Raw genomic sequence first — 25,644 nt, 5'->3', positions numbered from 1 at the left:
ATATTCATATGGTTTCTTGACAGAACTGTAGATGCAAGGACTTGTACTAACTTTACTATCATGTATTTTTAACTCTAAGTACATAAAATAGGAAGATTTTAAATTTCTATTTCTGACAGCACATTTGGATCATTGTAAAATTATAGATATATATAAAAGTGTACTTATTTCAATATTAATATTTCGAGAAAGATTTATATATCAATCTTACATTGAAACATAAAAATTTGCTTTACCATATTTTAGCTTGATAATTTTTATCAAGCTTTTTCTTCTGTACGCCTTTTTAAGATGTCATCATTTAGAATATATTTGATTCTTATTCTTACCTTAGATCTGCAAGTCTGAAATAAAAACAATAAACAGTGTCAATCCGTTACACTACTAAAGAAAATCTAATTGACATTCATAATCACTTCGGAGAGGATTTTTTTCCATTTTTACTTGTTCTTTATGAAATAAATACTCCCCATCTTTTTATATTGAAACGACGATTAATTTGATACTCTAAGCCGGGCAAAAATGAATTCAATGGCACGAGCATGAATTGTAAACAAGTTAAGAGTGACTAGTTTACAATCTGTTATTGTTCAAGAAATTTCTAAATTGTATTACATTATGTTCAAAACCAACAAAACCGATTAAAAGTCTTGATTTCTACGTACAGTATCTAACAAAGCATAATTGCATATTTATCTGGTAATATGTAAATGCCTTTCATATGATTGTATGATAAATGAAAAAAATATTTGGCAAAACTTTTTCCTCTAACTTTAATAAAATTGATTATGAATGAGAGTAATACATAATTAGTAGCACTTTATCATGGCATGATTCCAGATCTGATAATTCAAAGGGAAGTAATTTACATCGCTTTGTATTTTTATACAAGAAATTGGTTTAACATTAACTTTAAAAAGTGCAATTCAGAAATCAAACTTGCCAACAGAACAAATTTCATGAAAATGAATTACTTTGTGACAACGATGTCAACCATGATGCGAAATTCTCCCCTCAGTCTCGTGCATCTTTGTCGATTATTCGAAGATGAGCAATTAGATTCCATTTTCTTCCATAATTCTTGAACTTTTGCAACCTTTTCTTGCAATTGTATCAGTTGTGCTTTATAACTTTTCTTGAACTTCTGTATCTCTGTTTCCGATTTGTTCATCTAAAATCAAAAATATAATTTTATGTCATTAGTACTCTCTATTCGGATAAAATAGAAAAAGAAATTGATGAAAAACCTACACTATACTCTATACTCTATTAAAAAATGGTTTTAAAATTTCCTTATTTGTGAAGCAATATCATTATCATCTGCATATCGGATTTAAATCTCAAGTTGTTTCATTATGCAAGAGCTTGTACTTTTGAACCAGCTCTAAAACGAGTCACTGAGCAAATTCAATATCATTAAAAGTAACAAAGAGCACACAGCGAAACTAGTTCAGGAGAAATGCATTTTCCTTCATGGTATCTGTTTCAATTCCTAATTTGTTTTTATTTTTTATAAATTGTCCTTGATTATACTCAGATTGTCAGATTTTTAAATCTCTTATTTTGATCTTTTTGCAGGTTGTTATCTTTTAGCTTATTGACGCTATTTCAACATGCATATATTTTCAAATTAAACTGACACCTACTTTCATTTGATACTGTTGTGCAAGGTATCGCCGTTCTGCCTCAAGTCGAATGTTGTAGATATTCCTTATGATATTTGTTGTCTGCATGATCTGTGCGTCCCAATACTGTTGAATTCTTGTTTTGTCAAATACCCACTCATCATACATCCTCATTCCGATGGTCTGAAATAGATCATTTGATTGTATTTTACTGTAACAGGGCATGCGTACTGATGAATATTGTTTTGATTAATTTTTAAGACTCAAAAATTTGCTTTAGTCTCTATGCAGAAGCACACTTATATTAGGTATTACAATTATACAGAGATGCAAATAATACATGCCTCGTTGAATGTTGTTTTGAAGAAAGATAATTCTGCATTGCACATGGAGAGTCGATTGTGAGTATTCTTCAAAATCCGATCTTTTGTGTTTGCAAATGTTACATTCCACTGTAAAAGGTGATCATTTAATTGTACAATTGTATTACTGTTGGTATATGTTAGTTTTGAGAATACAAATTCAAATATTAAAATAAATACAATGTGAATGAATATATTTAATTTAAGCAGAAACCTCTCTCATTTGGCTAACTGTGGACGATAATTTTTCATTGCTCTCTGACAGGGTGGCAACCTTTTCTTCTAGTGACTTTATTCTGATATTTTTATTTTCCAATGCACTTTTATATCTGTAAAGCAGATGTCATTTTTTGTATAGTTTCTACAGTATTTGCAATAATTAAAAATGAAGAAAAGTGCTGAATATCAACCCTTGAAATTTGTTCATAAAACTGTGACCGGGTAAAGGTTGGATTTTCTTTTAAAGCCTATTTTGCGCTTCACATTGAACTCAAAATAATGTTTTCTTTTAAGTATTAAAAGCATACCTGATTTCATTCTTCTCAAGTTCTTCGATTCGTTCCCGCTCTTTGCTGCAAACTTTTGACACATCCGTGAATTTGTCTTTCGTTTCATCCCAGTGCAGCTGATATTGAGATCTGACCCTTTCTTCTATACTGATTTCTTGTTTTGTAAATTGATCAACCGTTGTTTTCAACGACAAAATCCTCTCATGGAGTTCCTGTATTCTCGGATGATAATACGATACGTTCCGTATCAGAACCTCAAGGTCTTCTCTCAACTGATAAATATCTTCTAGTTCTAGGATGTCGCCTTCTTCAGTCGTTGACATACCACTCAAAATCAACAACAGGGAACGAACATTGAAATCTATGTCCGCATAAATGTGCGACTGTGGCACACAGGGTGTTGGACAGGTTTCCATTGTGAAGCTAAGTAAGTTCGAAAGTACGGATAGAACTCGCAGAATTGCTTTTATATAATATGAGCTTTATGCTGCACTGAGCACAATTTCTGAGAAAGCATGTTTCTTGGAATCTTGGTATTTATATGAAAATAAGTTGATATACTCAACGACGAAAACTATCAAGCATGTGTATGCAAATCTGAACAAATCAAGACTATGCTCGAATGGTTGTTAAAGAAAATAAGAATTTGCAGGTGCATTTGTCGTCAGCGGAATTAATTCTTTACTACTCCTATTTAAAGTCTTACACAGTTCTACTTTTTAGGCATACATAAATAAAGATAATGTTATTATATTATCCTCAATTGTAAATTGAATTTCGTAAATGCTCATATAATCTTGCCTTTCTAAGATGCATTTTAGACAGATATTTTTTAAACGAGAAAAGGCATCATATTATTAAAAAATGAATCTATAAAGGTGGATTGTGCCGTTTTAGAATGCATGTATGTATTAACATGTTTTAATATTGATACAGTACTTATCCCTTTTTCAAGTTTGCTACTGTTCTCATTTAATCGAGTACGTCATATTATTCAGCCTTCAAACTAATTCTTCTTATTCTATTAAATTCGAAAGCTCTTTCAAGAAACTGCAGATAAATGTGGGTATGTCCTTGCCAAATTTGAATTTGTATATTACCTCCATGCAGTATGAATTATTTGCATTTATCACACTATCAAATTATATTACATAGGGAGATACACTACGCAGCATTGTTAAGGCTTGAATAAGAGGTAGGGGCCTAATTTATACGGGAAAAGTTTACTGTGACGTCACACAAAACTATGACTTTTATGTATTTCTTATTATACCTAAAAATGAAATAGTTTACAACTTTTAACTGTATTAGCATAATAAACAACAATAAAACTTATCAATGCATTTAAAAAACTTACAAGTTAAATCCCATGTAGCTGGTTATAGACAAAGCACTGATCGCGATGAACTTGTAAACATGACGTCATATTGGTAAAAATGACGTATTTCATGTGCTGTGAGAGGCAGATTGAGGATTTTTTTAACAATGAAAAATGCGTTTTATTATTAAACGGAATATTATTTACAGGTTTTAAATAATGGATTAATACCAATGTATATTCTTTGTTGAGTGCGATTATTCATTAACTATCAAGAGAATGTATTTTATTAATTATGTCGTGTTTTTAAATGCAGGTTACGTATATCTTACAACGAGATGCCTCATAAAATCGTACTTTTGCAAGGGCATACACTAAATAGATCTTAACCATTTTTTTTGAATATAGATAAAGGATATTTTTCTTAACTTGAAAACTGCTGCTGCTTTCTTTAAATCAAGGGCGTGATTTTATAAGTACACGAAATATTTGGTAAAAGTCAAACATATTTCGACATTGGCTTATTTACCTGAAAATTTAACTATTAAAACGCGAATTCTATTCAAAGCAGCAGCACTTTTCAGAAACTACAAAGTATGCAGAAATAATTAATAGCTTGAATTTTTAATTTCAACTAGGGTATGCCCTTGCTATATTGAAATTTGTTCATGACCTACATTCAGTACACGAACTCTGCATTTATCACGTGACTGTCCATCGTTGGGACCAAACTTCATACAGTACGGAGTGGTTTATACTATGCTTTTTCCATAAGTATTTGAGTTCTGTGATAATAAAACAGCTTAATTAAAATAAATTCAGTTTTAAAAAAAGTCCCTCTTTTTTGCACGTCTATTTTCCGTTGATTTCTCATAGTAGGCCTTAACAGTGCTGCGTACCTTCTATGAATGATAAATTGACATGGCATAACACACAATATTCAAGTTAAAAGACATTACTGACAAATCAAAAATCAGAGCGGGGTATGATACATTCTATCAATGAAATATGGAAATAATAAACAGTATTCAAGTTACAAGACACAACTGTCAAATCACAATATGACACCCTTGAACATAACACATCAGATATGGATGCCATGGAGGAGCGAGCATCTTTTGCCCTCTGATCACACCCGCTGTATGCACATTTGAGAATACAGTTGGTAAAAAAAACAACCATTTTGAATAATTGCAGTCAGAATTTGACCTTATACGAGGTTGTGTTTGATGACAATGACATTGCTCTGCCTACATTAAAAAATAATAATGGTTAAAGATACCTAATTGTATGTAGTTTAAAATAGGTGGATTTTAAAAAACATGCAAACTCAGTGATTGAAAAGAATTATAATTTCTTTAAATTTTTGTTAAGAATTGCAAAATGACAACTTTATTTAATAGGCACCGTTTTATGCTAAAACTTAATAATGTAAATCTTTGAACTCTGTCCATGGAATTAAAAGTACTTTTTTCGGGCTGATTAATTTGTTTGCAAAGGTGAACTCAGGTGTACGGAATCCAGTTGGTACAAAGTAGAAAAAATATTTTATCTTGCACCCGCCTGATTCTGTATACTGAGGAATCATTTTAATTCGTTAGGGTCGATGTTCGTCGGTAAGCAAAATTTTACCTGTTCGTGGGACGTTATTTCGTGGGTCACTCGTAAATATGATGGTTCAATGAATCAATAATATGTTAACAAAATAAACGTTAGTGGGGATGGTAATTCGTGGGTAAGGGTGACCCACAAAATCCACGAATATGGTCCCCTACGTATAATGATGATTCTACCGAACAGGGAAATTTATGCCATCGTTTCATTTTCGCATATTTCGCACAACACTTATTTGGCAAACTTAAAACCGAGCGAATGGTCGCCCAAGTGGCATAATAATTAGAGCATCTGCTCTAGAGTCGCAGAGTAACGACTGGTTCGAATCCCACTGTAGGAGGAGGAGACAGGTCCTTCAGATAAGACTGTATAAACAGAGTTCCCGTGTCGCAGTAGGTGTCGGCACGTTAAAGATCCATCCTTGCTCAATAGCCCTGAGTGAGAAGCATAGGACAAAATTTGCAGCTCTCCATCGGCAAGTGGTGGCATCTCCATTAGAGTTAAAAATTATCTAGAGGGGCATTAAGCTTAAATAAATCAATCCTCTGTATAAAGTGAAGGATATGGAGATAACGTGCAGTATTTAATATCAAAGTCCATAAAACAATACAATATAGGAGCAGAGTAAACACGGACCTCCAAAACATCAGAGGTGGGCTCAGGTGCCATGGAGGAGTGAGTATCCCCTGCAGTTATAAAGGGAATGGTAAACAAACAGAAAATTGTTAGAATAGATAAAGGGTTCAAGAAATTCATTATAGAATCGCGTTAAGAACTGTTTCACTTCAAAAACACATCACAAGCATAGATAAACTACTCAGTAATAAACTACATTAATATTCTACACAGTCCATTTAATACATTTCCTGGGTTTTCTTTTTCTTTTAAGTTAATCTTTATGATAGATATGTTTAATTAATGCTAAAATGCAATCTATTGGTCATGATGTAAAATTGTATACGACTAACAAAGAAGTAAAATATACTTTGTAGATATGATGTTCGTTTAGAGCAAGCTATATTTATGAATTGGGGAGTATCATGTTGCTCTTGAATCCATAGTAACATCGTATTTCGAAGAAAAAAACGGCAAAACAGCATATTGTTTTTCTGCGAATCTTAACCATATGCACATAAAATTTATTTTTTGATAAAATTTTCCTTTCCTGAAATTCGATATTATTCTTCACCGAAAGAACATATTTTAATTATCCTACAGATGGCACCATTATAACGGAAAACAAATTTAAAATATCAAATCGTTTTTCGAAGAAAAAGAGCGAAAGGGTAACATGCTTTTTTGAACGTTCATTTCAGCAAATGCAGATTTCAGCATTTAAAATCTATTTTAAGATAATCTTGACTATAACCCTGAAATTCGACACTTCCTCTCGCCGACATCAATTATTTTAATAGTCATTGTCATAATATTCATTGTCACGTTAACGTAATTATTATTGAGACATTATTATCAAATTTCTTAAGTCATCGTATTTCAAAGAAGTAGTTCTTTTTGAACATGCAAATTTTAGCAATATAAACATCTCTTTTGTGATAATCCTCGTAATTCTTTATTTGCCTGATTAACTTTGTTTGACTTGAAGACCGCATTGAAAAATAACTATGCACTTTCGTTCTAAATTAAACCTTCCCTTGACCTTCTTTTAGAGATCAACAACTAACGCGTTTTGGTCATTACTCATACATGCTCCATATTTCTTATTGTATTAAATTGTTTACTAACCTTGTCTTACCTTGTTTATCTGACATTTTTTAATTGAACAATTATCTCCTTTATGTGGAGCATGACATTGCATACTAAATTTAAATTCAATGAAAATCTTCTTAGAGCGGTGTTCCTTGTGATATTTCTCTATTAACAGGGTACACATATCTTGTGTAGAGTTTAGCATAGATAACTCACTCACTTATACCAGACTTTAAAGGTTGACACAAACTTTTCTTCATACTCAAAATCCTTTTTCTTAAAGATGTTCAAATGGTTGAATTCTTATTGCCGTAAAAAATTATTATAATATCAATCGTTGTCACTCCGGGACCTGTTAATTTAGTGGCTAACTTGACCATACTTTGGACAAAAATTATACATGAGCCGCAATTTGTCCAACATTGTCTTTTGGATGTGTTTAAGTTTAAATTAAAATACACATTCTGTGCAAATGAGATCAATGGACAAGTTCCATTTCAGTGTAAACAAGGTCTTTAAAACTCGTATGCATATGAATAATTGTTACAAAAGAAATGTGACAAAACTGTTAGACCCCCACCTCAAAAACTGGTGTCGTTCGGCGTTATTTAATACTTCCATGTTATTTAATATATCAACACCTGCTCTTAAGTCATTGTTTAATGCCAAGAACATAAAGTTAATGAACATTGTGATTTTATATTGTGCAAAACACTGGGACACAACTCTCATAGCTAAGTGCGCTCATACTTTTCAGATTTTTTTTAATCCTACTGAATCTACTAATTACACTAATTGAAATCAACTTAACTTAACTAATTCATATTGATATTGTGAAGAAGATTATTTAGGCAATGAAAACATATTAAGATTTTTTTCTTTTTCTTTCAGATATAAAACCAGAAGGAAGAAGCAGAGCTTGTGTTACAGATAAAGATAACGATCGATCTAAAAAAAAATATCCTATAACAATACAAATAATGTTATAAAGGTATAAACACGGACCTCTGGAACTTCCAAAGGTGGGATCAGGTGCCAAGTAGGTGTAAGCATCCCATGTAATCCAGTTACACCCGCCCTGACCCTTTGCATTGATATATCTATGTAAAAATATAAGTTTCTTTTTAAACGGAGGGGAAAAGGCGAACATGCGACTATGTATGACGTAATTAAAATATTAAAGTACTGTAGATCACTAAATTTTCGCTATGTAATCTTAATGAATACTATTATACGCGAGAATGAAATTTTCGCGTGCTTGCTGTCTCGCGAAATTACGCGAAAATAAAGTTCTCGCAAATAAAAAGTTATTTACAGTATACTCATTATCGAACAAAGATTCAATAAACTCGGATACCCTTGTCTTTGAAAGTTTACACTTTTATTTGGTGTAATTACTTACAATTGTAGGTTGAAAATTAACTATTATCAAAATGTAAAAAAAAAAAAAAAAAAAAAAAAAGACTTGTTTCAAACGTAGATTTTGCAGCAAATATCGCAACCATAAGGCATTCATCATTTTATTTAAATGTTTCTTTGGGTTTTTTTGTTTAAGTTAAAGTGAGTTGTTTAATTGAAAATTGTTATCTACATATAGAGGGAATTCCCTGTCAATGCATTTCATGCATCATCAGTTGAAGTGAAACATATGAAGATAACGAACAGTATCCAAGATCAAAAGTTCATTTAAACATTACATAATAGGGGCAGAGCAAACATCGGAGGTGGGGTCAGGTGCCATGGAGGAGTGAGCATTCCCTGCCGACCGGTCACACCCGCCGTGTGCTCCTTGTCATGATCGGGAAATAACGGAAAAACGGAAAAATACATCGTCAATTCAGTGAATACATGGTGGACTAACAATTAGTATGAAAACATAGAAAATCAATGTGACCTTCAAATATGCTTAGTTGAACCTTAAGGCTCTTGTTTATTCTGTTCTTAAAAGCCACAAAATAGTGAGTGTTGACAAAGGAAGCAAAACGAGAGAGCAATATCTCAAAAAAGTGAAGTAAATAGTTATATATGACTATTGATCATAAATTCGCGTATTTTTACAAACAGGATGCATCTAATAACACAGGCTAAGAAACATCGAATCAGATAACGTTAACTTCTGTTAAGGTACATTGTACACGTTTGCACATGTATGTTACCTAATTAATTCCTACCTGGTATTTCTTTATTTTGTTAAAAATCAAAAGAAATTATCTGTAATATGCCTTTGAAATGTTTTTTATTCATAAAAAATGCTGTCAATGCTGTGCTGTCGTTTGCTGAAATTTACTAATAATTACTGTGTCGATCGTTGTTTTCATAGCCTGAAAAAATAATTACCGTATAAAGTGTTATTTTTACTACTGTAAATTTGTATGAATTTTGGTTCAAATACATGTAGGGTGATTTAATTTTTTTTACGAATTGAGCATGTCTATAAAAAATCAAATCATCGGAAGTGAAATCCCAGACCGATAGAAATAAATGTGCCTGAATAACCGGTTAACCGATGTAAAAATAAGATTTAAAAAATTTTTTACCCGTGTATGATGTGTTTATTTACTGTGAAATTACTAATTTTCGTTAGGGTTTGATTTTCGTGGTTTTCAAGGACAGACCCACGAATTTATGGCCAACACGAAATGCAATTTTTCACATATAATACTACTAAACAATTCTTCAACCACGAAATAAAACACCCATGCACCAATATATTTTCCTCAAACCACAAAAATTTGACCCTTCAAAAATATATGGTTTTACAGTAATTAATTACCTTTACATACTCACAGGCACTTGTTTCTGTAATAAATTTTTGACCCACAGTATAAAAATAACACGTGTCATTATTATACTATGGGTCAAAAATTAATTACAGAAACAGGTGCCTGTGTACATACCATATGCTCTTCACCTACTCCGTTTTTAATACACATTGTTATATGTAGGAATCATTATCGATGTGCACCACATGTCATATAAATTTTATCAGAGAACAAAGAGAGACAACTCAAACCATCATGATTTAATTGAAAGTATTATAGTGTATTTAAAAGTCGAAGTTATTTATTCGATCCAAATCAAATAGAAGAAAGGGTCAAAATTTGGAAAACGAGTATAATTTGAAGACCTGTAATAATCAAGTCATTATCAGAAATTATACGTCTCGTACGAGTTACCAGGTTATTGACGGTGTTTTTATAACTTAAGCAAGATAGGTAAGATTTACTTGTTTGATAATCGATGATTAATTTAAAAGTGTCCAAAAATACCAACAGTACTAAATTCTATATCCTTCAAATACTGAGATAAATAGCAATTATAGCAAATACTCTCATACAATGTAAAAAATTTAGGCGAGGCAATTTGATTTTTTTTTAAACTTCTGTTAAATTTTACGATTTTAAATTTTACGGATTTTTAAATCTCCTGAAAATATATAAAAAATTAGCACATGTAAAAATTACCCGTTACACGGTATTTGTTCTAAAGAAAGTATATTCTCAACAAATTCATTACATTCTACTTACAAAAAAATATTCTAAATGAAAATCTCACACTTTATTTGTTTCATATTTCATTTATCAATTGTATTATAATGATGATCTTTTCTTTTACATCATAATGTTGAAATTGGATCGTACGCGTTTATGTTTTTTCTTTATCTTTATTTTCTACTTACATGAAGTTTTCAATATCTGAGTTCTTGCAGTGGTTTTTCTCCACAACTACATCTTAAAACAAGTTTTTATTCATAAGGGCTAAGAAAATACTATCTCATATTTTTTCCACGTTTATTAGTACAGTGAAACATGTCTAATCTGACATGCACTGGGAGATAAATTTGGTGTCGGAATAGACAGGGTGTCGGATTGCAAAGTGAAAAAAAAAATAAATTTAAGTTCAACTTCATATAAATAAAAATATATCTGATAATACCGGCGTAATTGGTGCCCGTGGAAATTCCGAAAGAATGTTTGTAGACCTGACCTCCAAAAACTAAATAGATATTGTCCTCGAGAAACTCATTGAGCTTTAGAATACAAATGAACCACACGCAGATAACGAACAGAGTATCCAAGGTCAAAAGTCCACTAAAAATACGAAACAGGAGCAGAGCAAACACTGACCTCCAAAACATCAGAGGTGGGATCAGGTGCCTTGGAGTAGTGAGCATCCCCTGCGTTTCAAATTCATCATCCGTTAAGTTCAATGGTCGATTGAACTTCAAATGAACGTCAGCAAATACAGTCTATTTTTTCCACACTGAACTGTTGGCGGGTTTTCTATTCCTTCCCGGCAAGGAGCACGCAGCGGTTGTGACAAATCGATATGGGGTGCTCACTCATCCATGGTGCCTGATCCCATCTATGATGTTTTAAAGGTCCATGCTTTGTCTACTCTTGATCTGTATTGTTTTAACGGATTTTATAGCTGGAAAACTGTTTGCCATCTCCAAATATCTCACTGAAGAAATAATCAAACCATTTTAAACTACTGCGTTCTTAACAAAACATATCTTCGTCATCTTGATAAACTTTAATCTTTCAGTATGGAAGTTAAAAAATCAATGATTTTTTTAGATTTAATTTCAAAAATGAACGCAAACATATAACACATGCCGTATCATTAATTCATTTCTTAGAAATGGATACCATTAATGTAGATTAAACACAGATAAGTAAAAAGCAACATCATGATGTTATGAAAGGTAAAACATGAAAAGTAAAAAATATAAACATTTTACGAAGAGATAATTACATTGATGCATGACGACAATGAAAGATTAAAGAGAAAAAAGGTGTATTTTAGAATTCTTTTCAAATTTCATTTTAACACATACACATTAAATGCAATTTATATGTTAATGAGCGCATAAAAAAGCTTTTTTTATCACTACGTGTATCCTAAAAAAAGCTTAAATTGATTAATCAAGTGATTCTGCATCCTCTTGCTCTTCGCTTGCCTGGTAAAATTCTTCATTAATGCTAGTTTCGGTTCTCACAATTTCCTTGTCAAAAATCTTCTCATGGCTAATTTCTTTCTTTTCTGCATATACCATGCTGGATTCACTTTAAAAAAAAATAAAAGACAATATTATGCGGTAATGATATACATATACATTTCCTATCTATTACTTCTGATAATGAATAGGAAATGTATGCCTATTTAGGAGTTGTATTCAGGTTTAAGAAGAAGGTATTTAATTCTAAATCTTACCTAAGGTCTCCTAGCCTGAAATAAAAACAATAAACAATGATACTCCGTAACACAACAGCAACAAAGAAAATAAAAGATTGAAAGTGTTCTGTTGCAAATAAAATTGAAATTCGAAATCTCTTGGAAAAGATCGTCATTTTGTTTTACATTTTTATCTACGTTTTGCAATGTCTCCATTTTATCACTGTTATAACACTATTCTTGAAAGCTTAACAACCCACGACAATATTTTGATATTAAGGTTGGGTTGAGGGATTTTTTTAAAAAAGACTTTAACTTTTTAATCGTCAACTTCCCTTACTTATGCAGCAATATACCTCCATCGCCTGCATACGGAGTTTTTATTCCCCCGTTTATTCGATTTGCAAGAGCTTGATATATCTATTAACAATCTCAAAAAAGGAGATAAATTATTGAAAAACAAGTTAATGAAACAAGAATATCAGGAGTCTCGTTTAAAGTCAACATTTCGTACGTTCTATTGTTGATATAATGACTTTGTTAGTAAATACAATTTAGCACTGAGTCAAATGCTGACTGACTTTTTTTTTTCATACTAATAGTTATGCCATTATTTGCACACTGAATTGACGACGGATTTTTCCGTAATTTCCCGATCATGAAAAGGAGCACACGGCGGATGTGATCAGTCGGCAGGGGGTGCTCACTCCTCCATTTTACCTGATCTCACCTTTGATGTTTTGGTGGACAGCAATTGCTCTGCTCCTATTTTGTATTGTTTAATGGACTTTAGAGCTTGAATACTGTTCGTTATCTCCAAATACATTTGTATTTCATCTAAATCTCCTTTTTTCTATAAAACAGTTGCAGTCCATCTATTCAAGTCAAACAGCGGTACATGTACATTTGGTACGCTTATTTGGCAAAAATGAGTTGAATTGCACTCTTACTTAAGTTATGATTACTCACATATGTATATTTTGTCATTGCAGTCTGCCGATAGACTTTGTTGTAGAAACTTCTCAAATATTTAATTGTGCTTGTAATTGAAACTAATGTAACGAAATGAAATTATTCAACATTTATAAACCAAAATTATAAGCTTATCTGGTTAATGTATACTCTATATATCCAAATAAAATTATCATTTGTGTATCATTAATATTGAATGTTATTAGTGTTGCAGCACGTGAAAGGTAATGAATTGATTTCTTATCCAAAAATTTGACGACATATAATTTATGTTGCTTGGTACTTTTTTGTTAGGCAAAAAAGATATAGATAGGGAAAACGAATATAGGACAAAAAATGCGACCAAATGTGATTTTTCAAAATTTGAAAAAGAAAAAAAGAACAGGAGATGTGAAAGCAATGCTGAACATTCCTGAAAAAATAATCGGTCTAGTTGTTTCAAGTGTACTATGATAATGAATAACAATTATAAAAGGAATCTGCAGAAAAATGTAAGGTTTACGAAAGAAGTTTGAAGACCTCAAAAATGAATATCTAAATAGTGCAATAACGAAATCAAGCTTAGGGAAAAATATTAACATGAATATTAATTACTTTGAGACGACGATGTCAACCATGATGCGAAATTCTCCCCTCAGTCTCGTGCATCTTTGTCGATCATGCGTAGTTGAGCAATTAGATTCCATTTTTTTCCATAACTCCTGAACTTTTCCTACCCTTTCTTGCAGTTGTAAAAGTTGCGCTTTATAACTTTTCTTGAATTTCAGTATCTCCGTTTCTGTTTTGTTCATCTGAAAAAAAGATATATTTTTATCTCACACATTGATCATATGTAAAAGACACCAAATACAAATCCGCTTTATATTACTCACTCGAGAAAGAAACCGATGAAAAATCTATTGCTCTACCATATCAAAATCGTGAAAACTGCAACTTTTCTTTCGTTAACCGTCCCTATTTGATTAGCAATATCATTATCACGGGTATATAAAGTTTAAGTGGCAAGTTGATTCAAAGTGAAAGAGCGAGTTCTTCTTACGAACGATTTCTAAAACAAGCTATTCACAAGTAAGCTGATGATACAAGGCTAATTACAATATCATTGCGCTATATTTGCCAATTATTTATGTAATACAATATGTTATCTTTCATAAACAATGTTAACCCATTAATTTTATTTTAGAAATAAACAACAATATTTGAAAGTTCTCTGGAAAATGAAATTAGTTGGTCACGTGATTAAATCCTGTGAAGCCCGAATGGCTTTTCAGTATATTTGATCACGTACCAACTAAGTTCATTTCCCAGTAAACGTTTTTAACACTGTCGTTTATTACTGATATTTACATTTAAGACAAGTATGTTCCGTGTAAAACTGCATTTATTACACGAACGGACCGCCGTATTGCTATGTTGTGACGCGCAGTAACCTAGAAGTTAGTTTTGAAAGTTCATCTTGTTCCAACATTTGAATGCTTACGTTCATGTTTAGTAGTTCAGTTCAGGAAATATCTGTTTATAGTGAAGGAACAATGATTGCTGCTGAGAATAATCTTACTATTTCTTGAGGTCTCAATATATTTGAAGTCAAAAGCGGTGGTATCGCCTGTTTTACTTCATATAACTCCAAAGGAATTTCAGGTTTAATAGGTAAGTGTGATTTTACGCTACTTATAGTATTCAAAACATTATTCACATCGAAAGAAGATTTTTTTTGTACATCTCTTGATTGAAAAATATCCTTATTTTTTTAATCATTTTATCTTTTTCATCGTTATTGATTTAAAAATTACATTCCGAAACAAGTTGCACCGTAACAGAAATATGTAGACAAAATATCATCTCACTCTGATTCGGTCGCGCTTTGACCTTTGACCCCAAATAAAGTTCATACAGAATTGAACATACCATCATCTAAGAAAGATATTTGCAAATGTAAATATATTTGATTGACTACATATTTCTCCCTACATCCGATGATGGCAAATGGCACACAGCAAGGGTGACTGGTGAAGACGAGATGCCTTTCTATTAATGGCACCTGAGTCAATACACGATGTTTATTTTTTTTCATTTTGTCCTCGATTGCCCTAAAATTTTAGATTTTTGCTTTCTTTCTTTGCTCTGCTAGCAGCTTGTTCTGTTGAATCACTTTCGTTTTCTTTATATTTCATACTGGCGCAATTTCAACCTGCAAATATTTAAGCAATGGATCTTTATTATTTGAAAGATATAGCTTCCTTACTGCAACGCTGTTTGAAAGCAAATTGAGTAACGTGCGCTTACGCGTTATGAAAATTTGTTTGCACACACCTTGCAGTTATGAGACTATATCTTTCAAAAAATAATGACTCATTGCTTATATTTACGTTATACATTGTTTAACTCTCTGTCTTGACTGCAAATGTGATTTACATTTAAATTCAAAATCCATGTATTATCCTTCCTGTAAGCTACAGTGAATGGAAGAACCAACGTAACAGGTTTTGATCAATGTGAGCATGTTTTTTAATTTATTTTCGCGTATGACGTTGCACTTCCTCGGCGTTCAACTATTGTGACGTCAAAATAAAACACATGCTTTAACCCTTTGACCCCCTTTCCGTGTTATGGTGTTTTGAATGCCATAGATGTCCATTCACTTTTTATGCAAAGTAATATGTGTAATGTAAATATTTTCATATAAAACAAACACGTACTTTCATTTGATACTGTTGTGCAAGGTATCGTCGTTCTGCCTCGAGTCGAATGTTATAAATATTCCTTATGATATTTGTCGTCTGCATGATCTGTGCGTCCCAATACTGTTGAATTCTTGTTTTGTCAAATACCCACTCGTCATACATCCTCATTCCGATGGTCTGAAATAGATCATATGGTTAACGCAAAGTTATATTTTTGAATGATAAAAACTGTTTTACTTAGTTAAGGTAAAATAAGATTGAAATAAGATTAAAATAAGATAGAATATGATACAGAAATGCATATTCCACATGCCTGATTAAGTGTTGTTTTGAAGAAAGATAGTTCTGTACTGCACATGGCGAGTCGATTGTTGGTAGTCTTCAAAATCCACTCTTTTGTATTTGCAAATGTTACATTCCACTGTAAAAGGTGTTCATTTAATTGAACAATTTCATTAATTTTACGTTTAAAAATAAATATTGATTCAGTTACTGTACTTTGTGAATAAATAAATTTGATTTAAAAACCTCTTTCAATTCGCTAACTGTGGAAGATAATTTTTCATTGCTCTCCGACAGGGTGGCAACCTTCTCTTCTAGTGACTTTATTCTGCTATTTTTGTTTTCCAATGCTCTTTTATATCTGAAAAAAAAGGTAAAGTCATTTTGCCATATGAATTAGAAAGTTATTTTTACGGTTCCATATTATTTTGTTAAACACAATATCATTTAAAGAAGGAAAAGACTTGAGTAACAACCCTTGAAGGGTGTTAAAAACTGCCCAAGCTGAAGGTTAAGCTTTATTTTAGCTACATGTACTTTGATTTTAAGGATAAAAATCATAAACAATTTAAAAAAAAAACAGCAATATCTCGCATAGATTTCAATCTAGAGTTCAAATAGATAACCTAAATGATACTTGCCAAGTAAAATAAACCATAAAAAATATTTGCACAATTTTACACAGAATTACATAAGAAACGATACAAAATCCCTTATCTAAGTATCAAAGAAAATTTACGATTTCTTATTCAAGGGATTTCTTTTTTATTTTTGTCATTTCAAATCAAAGTCGATCAGAATATTTGTCAATCCAGGCATAGATTTTTTGTTTTTTTATCCTTAAACTATGGAATCCAGATAGGACCATGCAGTTCACTGTCGCACAACCTAGCATCAACTTAAGGGTCGATGATGCAATAATTCGATGGTGCGATATCGATGGTTGGATCGCACGATGAAGCGATAGTAAATATCGAGTCATCGTCATCGTACCATCGCATCATCGTCATCAAATAGCATGCCATCGTTATCGTGTCATCGCAATATCGCTCCGTCGTGCTATCGTTCCATCGTCATCGCATTGTCGCGTAATCGCATCATCATCATCATCGCGCTACCGTACCATCGTTTCATCGTTATCGCACCATGGCTTCTTCGTCATTGTACTATCGATCTAAACCACGATGGTGTGATGGTGTGATGCGATAGTGAATAACATGGCCAAATATAACACTATATGCTGTCATGAGACAGTAATAACGGCACTAAGGTGTTTGCCTCTAAATACTTACTCCTTCCAGGGGCGGATCCAGGAATTGAAGTTGGGGGGGGGCGCCAGATTTAGGCAGGAGGTCTGGGGGCCGCCTTGAGTTCCCCAGTGGGTCCAGGGCAAAGTCCTGGTGGGGGCCCAGGGGGCGAAGCCCCCGCAAGCTCATGGATTTTAGAGGTTTTGTAGGGTAAAAATGAGGTCCACCGAGAAGACATTTTAAACATTTTCTCGAAAAAACTGTTTTATGCTAACTTTGACAATTTTAGGGCGGGGGGGGGGGGGGGGGGGTGCCGGGTGCGCCCCCACTTAAATCCGCCACTGCCTTCATATTGGACTTTCCAAGGAAAAAGTCAAAATAATTCTATAATTATCTCCGTACATGTATTCGTCAAATTGAGCATAAAATTTTCAGGTGACCATATGATCTATGAGCCTCATAGATGTATTTTGTATACTTAATTCATTACCAGTCTGAAATAACAGAATTTAATTAATAAAGTAAATCACTTAACTAGATTCTGATAAATATTTTGCCCATAATTTGGAACTTTTTAAGTTTACTTTCTCAACCACATAAAATATTATTTTAGGAAAAAAAAAATCATTGAAAATACAGCCCAATGATTTGTAAATGCCTATCCCCCCCCCCTCACCATCACACACACACACTCTCTCTCTCTCTCTCACACATTTTTTTTAAAAATAGACCTAGATGGCAAAGTTATTTTAAAACATCGTTTATTATGATAGTTTGAAATTTGTTCTTGTACTAAACAGTTTTACGTGTGAACATCTTATTGAAAATTTCTACATTCACATTGGGTTTGCGTCACCCATTATCATATTTTTAGATGTCCACTCGGCACACCTCGGCCGATTCATACTTCATCTAATGAAGGAGACGGAATATGAGATTATTTAGCACATGTATGCTGACGATACAGTGTGGTCAGTTAAAATCATTTGTGTTTTAATTGGATTATATGGATTATATTTCATGAATTCGTTGTCACGACCTATGACATTCGGTAAGTACAAGATTTAGTATAGATTGCATAAAAATAAATAAATACAAATGGTTAGGTTGAAGTTCAAAAAGGGTCAAAGATCATCGCATGCCACAGTCGACAAATTTCACATTGTCAAGTTATCTCCCGTTGCGGACATTCAGTATATATACACTATTACAGGCGTAGATCCAGAATTTTTTTTTCGGAATGGGGGGGGGGGGGGGTGTCACACCGCAGTCAAAAAAAAATCCAGCCCATGATTTCCCGAGAAGCAAATAAAAAATAATAATAAAAACACTGATGGTGGGGTCCCTGTTTTCTAAGGGGGAGGATGTCCAAAGTCATTTTTATTCTCTTCAGTAAATAGTCTTATTTAAATAACTGCAAATTCAAGGGGGGGGGGGTGTCTGATCTCCCTAGCCACTGACTCCCTGTAACCTGAAATGACAATTGATCTTATGACTCCATATAATAGTAGAAAATTTTTCCATTTGACTATATATACATATTTTGTTTCCTGTGTTTATGTCTGTTTGTCTGTTCACAGAAACTTTAACCTTGCCCATATTTTAGTTTTAAGTGGATTGGGCTATACACATGGCTTCCACATTTCATAGGTAAATTTCTTTTGGCAAAACCTTTTAATGGGTACTACCAATTTTGACCTCTTGGTCTCTTGACCTTGGAGTTTGACCCACTTTTACAAGAAAAATACCTTAAACTTGGCCTAATTTAAGTTTTGAATAGTTGGTGCTAGGACTTTCATGCTTAACATGTGCAATCATTGTGAACTTTCAACAGGTATAAATATCCTTGACCCTAGAGTTGAACCCAATTTAACTTTAACCTTGGCAATGACTTTTGAACAGGTGAGGAAGTACTAGGAATTTCTCTCTTATTTCACATGTGTATTCCTTGTGACAAGACTTTCCCTTTGATACCAACAATTTTGACCCTTTGACCTTGAACTTGGAGTTTGACTTACATTTGAGAAACTTCAACCTTTGCCAAAAGCTGCCATAACAGTTGCTGTCACAACAAACAAACAAATTACTAAAAAAACACAGTATACATGTACATATTTTATATTCAACAGATATACTTCTGGTCATATCTCAAGTTCTCCCTTGAATCAGACATGGTGATATAAATATTTTAAAAATAATTATTATAAGAGTTGAAAAGGTTGTGCATATTAAAATATACTAAGCTCTGCAGATGAATTAGATATAACAGTTTAGCTTTATTTTGCTACCCAAAGCACCTTGATTAACTTAGTATTTACACATGTTACAAGCATACTGTTTTCTGAAATGTACTGTTTTCTGTCATCCATCTGTTTGTCTGCAAACTTTACACATTCTTAACTTCTTAAGAACCACTGAGCCAATTTCAACCAATTTACATGTAAATATGCAGGGGACTTTTTCCAACATAAATCTTCATCTCAAGAACAGCAAGGACATTTATTGTCCCCCATTTTTGCTAAAGGTAGGGGACATTAAATCTCATTTGTTTGTCAGTCTGTCCATCTGTCACAATAAATTTAACCTTGGTCATCATGGTCATATATTTTGAATGAGAAGAGACAGGACTTTTATATTAAACATGTGTATTAGTATTTAATAGGACAATACCATTCTAAATACACTATGATTTTTATTACCCATGACCTTGAAGTTTGACCTACTGTCATAAACAAATTAATTATTTTAAATTGATCATTTTGAAAGATAAATGAAAGGGCATTCATATTGTACATGCATGTATATTACCTGTGATAAGACCTTTCCAAATGTATCATGACTTTTTGACTCTGTGACCTTGACCTTGAAGTTTAATTTACTTTTCAATAATGTTGTATTTCCTTTTGATTGAGAAGAGATACGACTTTCACATTTCAAGTGTACATTACCCATAAAAGATGTTTCCCAACATGCTATGATTTTTTACTCCTTGACCTTGATGTTTTACCAAAATTTCAAAAGAGTGAACTCTCCCAAAAGAGGATTAGGCCACTGTGTAAAATGAAATAGGAGTATAGGGAAAACAGGGCTTTTTGTATAAAAACGTCATTTTTCCACCCCTATTTGACACCCCAGGGCAAAATCAAAATTCCAAAACCTTACTACACATTTACATGACCCCATCATCCATCTCCCAAAAGATGATTTGGCTGCTGAATAAAATGTAAGAGGAGTTCAGGGAAGATGGGGCTTTTTGCATAAAAAACGTCATTTTTCGACCCCCAATTGACCCCCCGGGGCAAAATCAAAATTTAGAAGCCTTACTACACATCTACATGACCCCACAAACCAACTCCCAAAAGATGATTAGGCTGCTGAATAAAATGTAAGAGGAGTTCAGGGAAGACGGGGCTTTTTGCATAAAAAACGTCATTTTTCGACCCCCATTTGACCCCCCGGGGCAAAATCTAAATTCCGAAACCTTACTGCACATCAACATGACACCACCAACCATCTCTCAAAAGATGATTAGGCTGCTGAATAAAATGTAAGAGGAGTTCAGGGAAGAAGGGGCTTTTTGCATAAAAAACGTCATTTTTCGACCCCCATTTGACCCCCTGGGGCAAAATCTAAATTCCGAAACCTTACTGCACATCTACTTGACACCTTCAACCATCTCCCAAAAGATGATTAGGCTGCTGAGTAAAATGTAGAAAGAGTTCAGGGAAGACGGGGCTTTTAGCATAAAAAACGTCATTTTTTGGCCCCCATTTGACCCCCCGGGGCAAAATCTAAATTTTGAACCCTTACTGCACATCTACATGACCCAACCAACCATCTCCCAAAAGATGATTTGGCTGCTGAGTTGAATGTAAGAGGAGTTTAGGGAACAAGGAGCTTTTTGCATAAAAAACGTCATTTTTCGACACCCATTTGACCCCCCCGGACAAAATTAAATTTCCAAAACCTTACTGCACATCTACATGACACCACCAACCATCTCCCAAATTATGTTTAGCCTACTGTGTAAATTGTAAGAGGAGTTCAGGGAAGACGGGGCTTTTTGCATAAAAAACATCATTTTTCGACCCCCATTTGACCCCCCCGGGGCAAAATCAAAATTCCAAAACCTTACTGCACATCTGCATGACACCACCAACCATCTCTCAAAAGATGATTAGGCTGCTGAATAAAATGTAAGAGGAGTTCAGGGAAGAGGGGGCTTTTTGCATAAAAAACGTCATTTTCTGACCCACATTTGACCCCCCGGGGCAAAATCTAAATTCCCAAACCTAACTGCAAATCTACATGACACCCCCAACCATCTCTCAAAAGATGATTAGGCTGCTGAGTAAAATGTAAGAGGAGTTCAGGGAAGACGGGGCTTTTTGCATAAAAAACGTCATTTTTCGACCCCCATTTCACCCCCCGGGGCAAAATCAAAATTCCGAAACCTTACTGCACATCTACATGACCCCACCAACCATCTCTCAAAAGATGATTAGGATGCTGAATAAAATGTAGAAGGAGTTCAGGGAAGACGGGGCTTTTAGCATAAAAAATGTCATTTTTCGACCCCCATTTGATCCCCCGGGGCAAAATCAAAATTCCGAAACCTTACTGCACATCTACATGACACCACCAACCATCTCCCAAAAGATGATTAAGCTACTGTGAAAAATGTAGGAGGAGTTCCGGGAAGAAAAGTGTGACAGACGGACGGATGGACGGACGGACGGACGGACATGAGTAACAACAATATACCCGAACTTTCTTTAGAAAGTGCGGGTATAATGACATAATATGACACAATATATCCGGATTCGATATTAAAAAGTCACAGTAGCTCAGTCAGAGCTTTAAATGCGAGGCCCCTTGTCACGGTAGGCAATGGCACGATTAAGAACTCTCATTCTACTATAATTATTGCCAAGATCAAAGAAAAGCCGCGGACATTATTCTCCAATAAATCTCGAACGTCATCAAAAATTTACCAGATCAGAATCACATATCAAACCTGTCCAGTTGAAATGTACATTTGACTTAAGCATGAAATACTTATTTAGACCATTTATTTAGTGATAAAGTGGTAATACAGGAAACTGATTTTGTTATTGTATATTCAAAAAGATTAATCTAAATAAGCTTTAAACAGATTTATAATTAATAAAAGGCTAATTTTAGTACAGGGAAAGCACAAATCGTCAGCATTCTATTCACAGGTAAACAAACAAATTTACACCCTGGTGCTAAATGGAACAGCGTTTTCGCAGCATGGTGACCTAATTCGTTTCGAAACGATCAGTCGTATTTTATAGCTGCTAGCACATGTAGTAGAATAGAAATAAAGTCCTTGTTGTCGTGAATGTTGCAGAATTACCTCAATCTCGAAATGTTGTTTGAAATATAAAAGCCTCGGCTAACGGCTCGGCTTTTATCTTTCAAACAACGTTTCTCGACCTCGAAGGTTATTCTGCAACATTCACGACAACAAGGATTCATTTCTTAAATATTCAATGGAATTGAGTGCCAAGCAAGGGTCTAAATTTAAAATTTTTCCCTAGTAATGAAGAAGCTAATGAGTAAGGAGCAAAAAAATCCGTATAGGGTCATTAATCAATATACAATCATTCGACCATATTCTGTGCTTCACGTTTTATTAAATACATTTACAAACCTTATTTCATTCTTTTCAAGTTCTTCGATTCGTTCACGCTCGTTGTTGCAAACTATTGAAACATCCGTGAATCTGTCTTTCGTTTCATCCCACTGTAGCTGATATTGAGATCTGACCCTCTCTTCTATACTGATTTCTTGTTTTGTAAACTGATCAACCGTTGTTTTCAACGAAGAAATCCTTTCATGGAGTTCCTGAATTCTTGGATGATAATACGATACATTTCGAATCAAAATCTCAAGGTCCTCGCGTAACTGATAAATATCTTCTATTTCTAGGATGTCGCCTTCATCAGTAGTTGACATGTCACCCAAAATCAACAAAAGTGAGCGAACATTGAAATCAATGTCTGCATAAATGTGCGACTGCGGCACACAAGGTTGGGGACAGCTTTCCATTTTGGAGTGTATTTTAAACTATAGATAGAACTCATAGACATCCTTAATTAGATAAGCTGCACTGTGCACAATTTCCCAGAAAAGAATGAATGTCTACGGTTTTTTTGTGTTTCTCAGAAGCTGTGCATTCGTATGTAAATTAATTAATACATTAAAGGTGAAAAACATAAAGCATGTTTTTTTAAGGTCTTCCGTCTTCAGCGGAAGACCTTTCTGTTATTCTTAGGTTTCTTTTTCACTTTTATTATTGTTTTTTTTCTTACCGATTTTGTGCACGCGATTTCTCCAAAACGGCTTGATGAATTTTCATGAAACTTTCAGGACTTATGTACCATCACTTGAACCTTATGCGTTTTTTTTTTCTTTTTTGATAACATCACTTCCGGTCTGAGATATTGCCGATTTTATGAATTTTAAAGGGTCAAGTTTTCCAGAGTTTTTCTGGAAAATGAGTTAAAATAGAAACATGAAACTTTCAGATATGATAGACCTATGTCTGTAGATGTGCCTTTCGCAATTCGATTTTTCCGGAAACGCCGCACGTCGGCGCTCGCAATGGTCCGAAAATAGTCCTGTCGTGAATTTCAAAATTTCTAACACCTTTTCTTCGATATCTTTTTACCTAGAAATATTTTGTAAAAATATATAGAATAAAAGAAGTGTGGAATTCCAAGATCTTTCAAATGATATCTCAAAAAAGGGGCTGGCCCTTAAAATTAAGGGCCTAGAGGGGCCGAAAGTTTTTTCTTTGTATCACAAAACGTATTAAGAATTTGTAATACGTCAAAGAAGCAAAGTTGTTCAAAATATCAAACTCAATCTATTGGAGTCGTCAAAGTGCGTCCGGCGTCGTCACTTCCGGCCAAACCGGAAGTAATCGAAAAACGTGTATTTTTGCTGTTCTTGACAAGTTTTTGGGTAACATACGTCTCTGGGAGCTTAAAAATTAATTTTCCGTCCGTCGTCATTACTTCCGGTCAAACCGGAAGTAGCCAAAAATGGCTTATTTTTGCATTAATTAACTCAGCTTTAGAGGATTCAAAGCATTTTTGGGCGTTATTTCTCATTTTTGTTAAAAATGAAAGCTACTTCCGGTCAAACAGGACGGAAGACCTACTCGTTGCTTTGCAACGAGCTTTGCTCTAGTTTTTTTTTGTTTTTGTTTTTTTGCGAAATAAAAATGGGGGCTATCAACCTCTTTATAAACATTTCAATTCGTCTGATATGTCTATCCAACTTTAACCCACTAGAAATACTCCATCTAAAGGATAATGAATATATATTACTTTTTAAGAGAAATCTACAGGAAATAATTGAAATCATTCATTAACTCTTGGATCCATAATAAAATCTCAATGAATTTTACCATACTTTGAGATTTTAAATTGTGTTTCGGAAAATTTGTAGAAATATGGATTTACTCAGTATTAAATGGAAAACTGAATTCTCTTTAATGCCTTCATATGTTTACAAACTGGGAAGTGTATTAGCCAGCACTTTGTTATGAAAGTGCAGAGACAATATTAATGATCAATTCATATTAAAATTTATAGTGTTCTAAATAAACATTTGAAGTATGAATTCCATCAATTTTTACTTTTTTGTTATTTTTATGACACGGAATCACTGGTTCATGTAAGTAAATCGTTCTTACGCACTAGTTTTACAAAATTAGATAAAAATTAAAACATATGAATAGTTTATAAATTATAATCAAAGACCTAAAAATGCATTGTTTATTTTTTATTTAATGTCAAGTTTAGAGAGAAAGGGTTTGTGGAGAGGGATGCTTACTTCTCATGTGTTCATTGTGATCTTAGATCGCCCTGCTCTCAACCTGTAATGCTAGATTTGAATAAATGATCAAAAAATATTCCTTATCTTCATATTTTCAAGGTTAAAAAAGCGGTATGAAACATGCAAATTGTTATGTAATTGTTTTAAAATCTCAAAAGACTTCTACGCTGGTAAATACACATGCGCAGATAGGAGTATTCATTGGCTATTTGATTTCAAAACTGATATCCAAATAGACGGGACTGATTAAAAAGAATACTCGATAAAATGATTA

General features: G+C 33.4%; 2 protein-coding genes across 2 annotated transcripts; both read right to left on the bottom strand.

The window, feature by feature from the left end:
* Positions 1-329: 329 nt before the first annotated feature.
* LOC134276065 (myosin-2 heavy chain-like) lies at positions 330-23,573 on the bottom strand (the record flags this gene model as incomplete). Its single annotated transcript, XM_062758347.1, has 6 exons — positions 23,176-23,573; positions 16,498-16,612; positions 1,970-2,077; positions 1,647-1,808; positions 975-1,171; positions 330-344 (listed from the first exon to the last, which is right to left on the bottom strand). Coding segments are annotated over exons 1-6 (995 nt in total), but the record flags the coding sequence as incomplete, so codon positions are not given.
* LOC134276064 (uncharacterized) lies at positions 2,190-2,912 on the bottom strand. The gene is made up of 2 exons (XM_062758346.1): positions 2,515-2,912; positions 2,190-2,316 (listed from the first exon to the last, which is right to left on the bottom strand). Exons 1-2 carry the CDS (start codon positions 2,910-2,912, stop codon positions 2,190-2,192), a joined length of 525 nt encoding a protein of 174 aa, XP_062614330.1.
* Positions 23,574-25,644: the final 2,071 nt, after the last annotated feature.

The sequence above is a fragment of the Saccostrea cucullata genome, unplaced genomic scaffold (assembly GCF_032062105.1).
Source record: "Saccostrea cucullata isolate Sc308-1 unplaced genomic scaffold, CSIRO_AGI_Scuc_v1 ctg7095, whole genome shotgun sequence".
NCBI lineage: Eukaryota > Metazoa > Mollusca > Bivalvia > Ostreida > Ostreidae > Saccostrea > Saccostrea cuccullata.
Note: the sequence above shows the minus strand (reverse complement) of the source record. Positions and strands in the feature narration are given on the sequence as shown.